Source organism: Triturus cristatus, chromosome 9 (genome assembly GCF_964204655.1).
Source record: "Triturus cristatus chromosome 9, aTriCri1.1, whole genome shotgun sequence".
In the NCBI taxonomy this organism is placed as follows: domain Eukaryota; kingdom Metazoa; phylum Chordata; class Amphibia; order Caudata; family Salamandridae; genus Triturus; species Triturus cristatus.
In genome coordinates, this window is record NC_140592.1 from 941,611,806 (window position 1) to 941,621,824 (window position 10,019).

Genomic DNA, 10,019 nt, shown 5'->3' on the forward strand with positions numbered 1-10,019 from the left:
CTCACTCCTCTTTAATGTCTGTTTGTTATTAGCGTGCAGAGTAACCATGTACAAATAAACACAATATTCGCCTTACAAAATTGGCACTGTAGCCCTAGCACATTCATATCTGCAACAATGTAATCTTAATTCGAAAATGGTGCACGCTCTTGTCCTGCCAGTCATGACTAAACGCATGGAAAGTCTTTTAAAAAATCTCAATTTTGTTGTTTGAAAAATCAATACAGAAAAGCAAAAGATTGTTTTTTTTTGTCTACATTCATGTGTCAAAATCGGTATCCTTATTTACCATTCAGTTGTTCACCCCAAGCAGCTATCAATACTTAGTTGATGTTAAAACTCCCCGGCTGTTAAATGTCTGTCTGCCTCTGGTGGCCTGCAATGATTTAGACTAAATAGTTATTTATGTGCCAAACAGAACCCTGCTATCTCCATTGACTCGAGATTCCCTCTTCTGGATTAGTGACTCGAAAAGAACCACTACCATTTTGCACCCCTTAGATTGTGTAATACTATTCTTCTCCACCTTCCCCGCCACTCTTACCATACCCACTATTCTTAAAAGCGGATTAGATTTGGAATTGCTTTAAAAGATCTTCCGTATAGCATCCCTGCCAAGTATCATGCATCATGCATTAGACTAACGCATTTGTGTGGTGATCCGCATCACCGCACTGAAATACAAAATCACGCATTTATAGCACCTCCTCAGCTGTCTGGAGTGCTCTAAATTACCACTGTGCGAGTAGCGTGAGCAAGGGAGTGGCAGCGCGCGGTCTGTTCTTCTTGGGACGGGCTTGGGGGCTGGCTTAGTTGAGCTCTTCTGGCATAGGCTACAAAGTAACCTATTCACCCCACACCAGAGCGGCATTAGCACTGACGTCAGGAGAGTCCGTTTTGATTTTGCCCAATAAGAGAGCAAGAACAGACTCGTGTCAATCAGACCCTCACCTATAGGCGGGCTGCGCTAGATCGAGACACTGCAGTACATATGTTTTAAACTGCACAGGCTGCTCCCGTCGCTGCTCACATCGAGCAGCGTAATGTCCTACTACTGTTTTTGGACCCGCCGGAGTGGTGCCTGAACTGCAGTCAGGCAGTGCACAGCCATTATGCAGTAGTGAGTGGAGAGTCCTGGCCCGTGCGCGGCCCATGCACTGCCCGTCCAGGGCAGGGGGGAATCCATCATCACGGCTGGCTGGCCTATTCCTGGGGCTCGCACAGACAAGTAAGTGTCACTCTCTCAAGTGAGTGCACAGCGTCTGACTCAGTCTCTCATTTGAGAGTAAAAACAAGGCAAAACACAGGAGCTTGCCGTGATCTACGGTGCTGTAGGCTAGAGGAAGTATGTGCAATACATTACAAGGAAAGAGGAAGGGAGGTTCTTGATCGTTAAGTATGGAGTTAATCCAGCATGTAGGGCGACGCTCCGGTCAGCGTAGAACCGCCACAGTTGTGTTCCCCCAAACTGCACACGATTCTCCCTACTGCACCCAATTCCTGGGGCACGCCGAGGCTCCAGAATCACACGCCTCCAAGTGCTGTCTACGCTGATCCTCGCTCACGGCATCCCAGCCCAGAGGTTGGAAGCCCCGACCCTGTGGCACTTGTGTTCCCCTCCTAAGGACTCACTGTACTCAGTCGGAGCCTCCACGCATCACCCCGCCCCACGTCCATCTCAGCCACCGGCTTGCCCTCACGCAGACATTCGCTGCCCCACCTCTGAACCCCCTTCCACCTTGTTCTCTCCACCCAGCCTGACCCTCAGCACTGCCCATCCGGCTACCCGGTCCTGAAGATGATCCTGATTCACTAGGATCGAAACGTCGTCATCTCCTCAGCGCAATTGACAGCGCAAAACCACTTGTGGTTCAATTAAATCGTACAGTCATTACCTACCCAACCATTGTAAATCGTTCCTTTGAATCACAAAGTTCACTGTACACATTTCACATGTTTGTCACCGTCGCCACTTATTTGCGTCACGAGCACAATTGTGCACCAAGTCCAATTCGGGCTGCCTTTGCATTCTATGCCTACAGTGCTATTACAACTGTACCGTTTTCATTTGTTACTTCAAATATATGATGCCATGTGCACATTTCAAAAACGTATCGAGTCTCCCTTCCTCTTTCCTTGTAATGTATTGCACATACTTGTTTAATCGACTCCCTTAATGATACCAGTTGAGATATTGTTTCTTTTTGCATACATACCCAGATCTCAACCTGGTCTATGGGTTATACTCATGTTGTTCTTACAAGTAGACTAGAGAAGGCTTCATCAATCACTCAGGAGTAGTCCAGTGATTTCCCAGCAGAAGCCAAGCGTCTGCCTGCCAGACACCCGCTTTGGTCCTGCTCGACTTGCACTTGGTGCACCTCCGCAGAGACCTGTAACCGAACGACACCTTGCGCATTCACCCTCTCACTGCACCTGAAGGGGAGGAGGACAGTAGACACACCCTTCCCCATCCCTTTCCTGCCAACCGCAAGCGGAACTGCGAGGACGGAGTCACCTCAGCTGCCAGGCTGAGGCAGGGAGCAGGAGGCGTACTCTCGGAAAAGGTGACCTTTATTAATTTACTGAGAGAAAATAAGTGTATTCTGAACATCGTGCTGTGTGTTGCGGTGCATGCACAATCAGAGCATGGCATAGCTGCCAAGTTCATCAACTGGCTTGTGTTTCATATTTTACAAGTTTCAGCAAACATATGAGTAACACTTCAATCGGTGCCTTATGTATGACACTTTCTGCTCCATATTTTATGGTACCCTTCAGCCTGTGCTGGCTTTTATAGGGAATATTAGAAAAAACAAGGAGTCCCTGATCCAGAATCAATCTTTTTGGGCAAAAATCTCCATATTTAAGAGTGTGCCTCAAAGATGGATCATGCGTTATAACCAGACATATGTCTTGTTTTTTCTAACTTTCTACCCCGTCCCTTTTCTTAGCACTAGGGGAACTCCCTCTTTTTTTCTATTTTATAGGGAATATGACATCGCATTCACAATTGTAGTTTTGCTTTTGATACTGTATGCTGGCTACAAATCCAACACTCCCTGAAACTGCCTTTCAGATAAATAGCTTCAAAGCTCCAGGAAGACTATCTATGAAAGAAACATATTTGTATTTATGCCTTTAACGAACGGTGTATCGCTCGCATTACACAACCATGCTTGATGCAATCAAGGCAGGGCAAAAAGGCCAACAAAAGTTGATTAGATTAAAGACAGGACACGTTAGATGCAAATTTGTTTATTGGACATTAACATGTGCCTTTAATGTGAGGGAGAGGGGTAAGGGTACTGGATGTGACTTGATTTTGTTGTGCTACTAAGGATAGCAATAAATGGTTGTTTTTAGAGGCTTTTAATAGAATTGTGCAACACGTCGGTTTTTTTTTTTTTTTGCTCACATGGGTGTAATTTCTGATATTTATGTGTTTCCCTCGTCTTCATTGCTTGAATTTTGCTTGCGAGAAAGTGTCACTCATAGTCATTGAATGTCACTCATAACTGCACTGAAATTATGAATTTTCACTCATAAGCTATCTGAAACCTTGGCAGCTATGGTATAGCTAAGCACGCTTTCTGGTCTGATTTATTTTGGTTTTAAAACTTCGTTGTAGCCAGCACCTCTACACAATATTACACTGTTTTCAACTTAAATGTTTTAATGAGACTTCTGCCTCCTTCATACCAATTCCTAGCATGCTTGAAGATTAAATGGCAGCCCCACATAATTGTTAAAGCACTTACCACTTTGCCCCTCCTCGCCTTTCCATCCAGTTAATTTAATATCATGCATAGTGTGCAAGGTATGCCGGTACAGCATGAATATGCCTGTTAAATGTTTTACACTGAAATAGGTACATGGCTCCCCTCTAGCTTCACCCCTGCAGGATTTGATTGATCACTTCTTCTTCTGATTATTCCAGGTACGATTCTAATTCAGGTGGGGAGCGAGAGATCCAGCGTACTATGTTGGAGCTGCTAAACCAGCTGGATGGGTTCGATTCCCGAGGAGACGTGAAGGTTATCATGGCTACAAACCGGATAGAAACACTGGACCCTGCATTAATCAGGCCAGGTGAGATTGTCACGATTTGTAATGTTACTTCTTTAATGCAGTCACTTGGTTATAGTCCGGCCCACTGGAATTCTGCAGCAGGGTTGACTAAATTATACGGCAATAAAAGGCAAGCTAAATAGGTTAATGCTGCACATTTCGTGAAATCATTGCGTCACAAATTATTTTTTTACGCACATTGACACTGTCTAGACAGAGGTAAAACCATTTGTACCAGTTTAACACCCAAATACAGCAATAAGCAACTGAAAAGTGACCAGTCAAACTTTGCGTAGGACCTTCCACTATTCGGCAACACCTGTTGCTGCAATTTTAGTAACTTTTGATACTTTTGAACTGGAAATTGTTTTTTTTGGTTAATCTGCAGATTATGCATCAGACGATGTATTATGTAGCAAAATGTGGCAAATCCATAATTATGCCGAAAACGTCACAGCCAAGGAATCACATAATGCAGTGGGCCTGGTTATAGTTCTTGTTAGAACTGGGGGTCTCTAGTTGGCTGAGGTAGGTACCTTAGTGCAAATAGGGACCCTTGCTTCTAAGTCTGGGGAAGGAAGGACACCTTCTCAGATAGCCCCTGCTCACCCCCTCGGTAGCTTGGCACGAGCAGCCAGGCTTATGTCCAAGACAAATGTGTAAAGTATTTGCAACCACGCTCTCAGTAACACAGTGATAACACCACAAATGGACTCCACACGAGTTTCATAAAAGCAATTATATGTTTATATTAAAGATATACGATGAGACCACATGATAAAAATCCAACATATGCGTATTTGTAATATTTCACCTTGCCGGTTATTAGGCCAGCAAGCACTTGTAGGTTCTTGCAGTATTAATGAGCAATTTCCGATGATCCAATGCAGTCCTAATGCAATGCTATGCAGTTAGTAATGCAAAAATCAGGCACTCAGTAATGTAAAAATAATGTAATTCGTAATGCAACAATCAGGCAGTTCGTAATGCAAAAATAATGCAGTTCGTAATGCAACAATCAGGCAGTTCGTAATGCAAAAATAATGTACTTCGGCACCGATCGCGGTGCTCTGGACGGTCTCTATGCCACTCTTACTGACTTACGGTCAGCTACTGCCAAAATATGCCTCCAACACTGTTATGATGGAATACAAAGTGCAGCTTCACACTCCAGCCCCGGTACTGCCACTCCCCGGCAAGTACGGGGCGCGATTCGGACTTTAGCGGAGGCTCGTGCTGCAAAGATGGGATCAGTCTAAAGTACAGGGGTTTCAGCTCTCATAGTTATACCCCTTAATGTCTTTGTGTTTAGGGGGCACTGTCCAAACCAGTTCTGGGTGTCTCCCTGCCGGTGACAAACTGTTCCTTTGATAGTGGGTGTCTGGATCCTCAATCACTCAGTAGGAGATGGAGCCATTGTTTTATGGCAGCAGCCCAGGCTTCTTCACCTCCAGGGGCTACTCCTCCCCCCTACACTCTAGTTGCAGATCAACCGTGGCTGTCTCCCCTACTCCTCCCTTGGGTCAAGACATTTTCCAGATCCTATTACATTCAAATCCAGACAGTCAATCCACAACCAGGCAAAGATGCAGAATTGTTAGAACAAAAAGCCAGCCAATTCTAAAAGCGTGGTTTCTAAACATACAATTCAAAAACCCCCTTCACAAAAAGATGTGTTGATAAATTGTGAGATCAGGCACACTTAACTTCACCTCCCCAACTTAAGCCTATGAGAAGATAGGCTGGAAACATATTACACAGCCTTCCCCATTCTGTCCTATGGGCAAGATGGCCTTGCAACAGTGAAAAACGAAATGGAGAGTATTACTCTGTCAGAACATGGTACACACCTCAGTACATGTCCTACCTTTAACAGGCACTGCACCCTACCCGGGGGGGGGGGGGGGGGAGTACCTTGGGCCTACTATAGGGGTGTCTGATGTGCATGGAAAGGGAAGGGTAAGGCCTGGCAAGTGGGTGCCCTCGTCAGGACAACATGGCAGTTAGCAAACTGCGCACAGGCACTGCAGTGGCAGGTCTGAGTTCTATTTTGAGGGCTACTTATGTGGTTGGCACAATTAGTGCTGCAGGCCCACTAGTAACATTTGCATTACCAGCCTTGGCACACATAGTGCAATTTTACTAGTAAGGCAAACATACCAATTATGGACAACCAATTACCATAATACTTTACACAGAGAGCATATGCACTTTGGCACTGATCAGCAGTAGTAAAGTGCCCAGAGTCCTAAAACCAACAGAAACAGGCCAGAAACAATGCAGGAGGAAGTCAAAAAGTTCAGGGATGACCGTGCAAAAAGGGCCAAGTCCAACAGTTCTTGTTTTGTGCTTGCTGGTAAAAATGGTTATGTGCTTTATTCCATGAAACCTGAAATGTGTACTGCTCCAGTTTGGTTACAGACTTTGTGAGGAAGGTGCATTAGTAAAGAGTTTTTGTACAAACTTTTTCTTGATGATTTGAAACTGCCCGAACAGCACGCTGGCCTGGATGACGTTTCTAAACTACTGAATTCGGAGAGCCACCCCCTGTACAAGCACATCACCATATGTCACGTAAGGTTCTGTATTTTTACTGCCTACCTAGCAGGACACGTGGATTGCCTTCTTTGACATTCCCAAGGGATTTTGCAAGATACTAAATATCTACTTCTCCAAAAAATTATATGGAGAATTTTGATTTTTCTGCAGAAATGTATTATTGGTGCAGCAAAGTAGTGTATTCGTTCTTGGACAGTCTTGCTGCATGGCTAAAGGACAATATTCCGCCACCTGCTGGTTCAAAAACACCTTTCCAATTTAAACCGCATAGTCCAGCAGAAATAGCGTTTTCCTGGGCAAAAGATGACGTTGCAAAGTTTCCTCTCTCCCATAGTTCGTCTTAAATGCTCATATGCCCCATACAATTCTGTTCCTTAATGCTAAATTGGCAAATTAATCCCAAGTTTATAAATTCAAGTTGACAAGAAAACAACATTGGAACTTTTCACAAATCCAAGTTGCAAGAAATATAGGGAGGTTAAACCTCCAGAAGTCACGTCCGTTGTTTATTGTGTAATGCAAATCTCTTAGAAATTACTTGGTAATAGCAGAGCAAACAGTCTATTTCGAATATGAGTTAAACGGAATCATAACTAACACACAGACGAGCCGCATTTGTGGGTATGTTATTTGTCTGTTCTTTACTCTTTAACCCCTTCAGTGCCCCGCCCTTTCCCCGCCCTGTGCCGGCCCTTTCATTAGCGGGCGGGGTTCATGACGAGATAGTCTCGTCATGGGCACAGCGCAACCGTGCTCCATGACGAGACCATCTCGTCATGGGCACTGAAGGAGTTAATGCTACACAGTAAGGTGGGCATGTTCAAGACCCCTACGTGCATCGAACTGCACGGTTCATGCTTGAGGCAAAAACGAATATGTGCACCCCCCCTTTTATTAAACCCATTCTACATCCAGGTTCTGGTACCTCTGTTAAACATGTGGCAATTCCACCAGTCTGTATACATATAACTCATATTCGCCCTTGCACATTGCAAAGAATTACTAAAAACCGTCATAACATTTTCATGCCATCACACACAGCAAGTAGCAATCCAGTGAAGAGCCCTGTGTGTGATATTCCCAGAGCTCCTTGCTTCTAAATAGCACATTCAAGCGTCATTGATTGTGTTCACACTGCATTATTCCTTCTTGACCACATTGAAAGAAACCATTGATTTCTAACCACACATAAAAGGCGAAAAGCACACTAGATGTCGCTGTTGCACCATACGTTATAGTACATTACTACTGAAAATGAATTAATGGTGAGTTAGAATTTTAATCTCCACATAACATTTTTAATCCTCGTTATTTGGCAACATATTGTAAACTTACCAAAAGAAAAACATGAGCAAAAAAAAAATTGATAAATAATTGTCCCATTCTGTGAAAAACTTGTCAATCACCGCAATCCTCCTTCTAGACATTTATGCTGTACAGGCAGGTTGTGGTAACCGCAAATTACTGTTTTCAAGCTGTACTTTGCAGATCATGCACTACCTCTTAGAGTTTCTGAACGAAAAGTATGTACTTTATGTATTTCTTACAACTGGATACGCAACTCCTTTCTGTGACTGTGCAATTCATATGTCCCAATTTATTAATATTTTTAGTAAATCATTTTTGCATATAACTGTAGTTTGTCACATATATAGGATACCAATATATTTTCAGAATTTCCCACGGATTATTTTTAGTCCAGAGTCTATGCAAACTCCTTCATTTAGAGAGGGTTTTAACCTCCAACCTCTCATTTGCTTTTTGAGCAGTTGGTGCTTTCATAACACCACCTCACACCTGTGGCAGTTTCCTTTAGTAAGCTGTGTATGCTTATTTTTATCACTACATATGTATTCAAGTATAAAGATGAGTGCGCCTTAAGATCAAGTTGTTTTCTTTAATGTTTGAATTACCGGGATATTCGCAGAACTTTGTGTTTGCTTGAATAAGCCCATTTTGTCGCCTGTGGCAGAATTCTAATTCCTTTTAATATCTCGGGGCCCTAGCTTCGTCATTTTAGAGGTATTTCTTAGAACTGAAGGCCTTGGCCTTTTTAAAAAAAAAAATTTAATGCATGTTGCACATGTTGAAACTGAATGAGCGTGTTCTTTATGAATTCATTAGAACATCCTTTCTATTATAAAAACAAAACATTGTTTTGTTTGTTTTTAACTTTAGGTCGTATTGACCGAAAGATTGAGTTCCCCCTGCCAGATGAAAAGACCAAGAAACGAATATTCCAGATCCACACAAGCCGAATGACTTTGGCCTTGGATGTTACATTAGATGAGCTTATAATGGCTAAAGATGATCTGTCTGGAGCAGATATTAAGGTAAGTCTTGTTACTGTATTGTAATGCTTAAAATGCATGATGGGGCACAATCTTGAATAGCAGGCACTGTCGACCATTGTGTAAAGATGTAAAGTTCTCAACCGTGGCTTGTAAATTATCACAGTAAATTTCTCCTGCTCAGTTTTTATCTGTTAGCCCCTATATAATTTGTCATTCCACCATTGTCACATTTTGCGCTTCCAGGGGCAAGCTATCCGTAATTGTAGACCTTATGGAATGCTGTACGTTGGAACATATGGTTCAAAACACACGTTCAGCCTACTTTACTGCTATTTCCAATTACCTTGCTGGTAGAATCAATTTCTGCTGCACCTATAAAACTTTGTAACCTGCATTCTAATGGCCTTCTTTGTTCATCTTTCTAGGCAATTTGCACAGAAGCAGGATTAATGGCTTTAAGGGAACGACGAATGAAAGTGACAAATGAAGACTTCAAAAAATCAAAAGAAAATGTTCTTTATAAGAAACAAGAAGGCACACCGGAGGGACTGTATCTTTAAATATGCCTGTTCTGTTTTGTGGAGAGTTTGTCTTTTTTGCTAAAGGGGAAAATAAATGTTTTCGGTCTTGGGACTCAAACAACATTTATCTACTTATTTCTTCAAGCACTTGCTTGGGCCTTGGTTGGCATTCGTCCTTCTTCTGGAAAAGGCTCCTTGCCTCCGACTAAAGCATTGTTTCAGATTTGACACCACTAATGTTACATTTCGTAATCTCGACACCGCTTGAAATAAATATGAGCAATATTTAATACAATTTGCTCTAGGCAATACTTATTACCTACGCTTAAATGAGCATGCTTTCCGACTTTACATTTAATTGGTGACACTTTCATTTCCTTTGATAGTGTGATTAGACAGCCCAAAAAAGAGAATTCCAAATTCTGAGATTTTACACTAATATGTCTGACTGGTTTTGGATAACTTGTTATTTTTTTTAGAGCATAAACCTCTATAGTATGATTTTTAATGAGCTTCCAGCTTGGGGTTTAACAGCACTCCACAGTAGCACATGTGTGTTTTGCCATCTTAGGAT

At 42.7% G+C, this 10,019-nt stretch overlaps 1 protein-coding gene across 2 annotated transcripts in view; it reads left to right on the plus strand.

Annotated features, from left to right (window-relative positions):
* The window catches only part of PSMC1 (proteasome 26S subunit, ATPase 1), a 66,514-nt gene extending 56,948 nt beyond the window's left edge, over positions 1–9,566 (plus strand). For both annotated transcript variants that reach the window (XM_085626523.1, XM_085626524.1), the window contains exons 9-11: positions 3,941–4,092; positions 8,809–8,963; positions 9,350–9,566. In XM_085626523.1, the coding sequence (XP_085482649.1) occupies positions 3,941–4,092; positions 8,809–8,963; positions 9,350–9,484 (442 nt within the window). In that variant the 3' untranslated portion in view covers positions 9,485–9,566. The remainder of the gene's footprint in view (positions 1–3,940; positions 4,093–8,808; positions 8,964–9,349) is intronic.
* Positions 9,567–10,019: the final 453 nt, after the last annotated feature.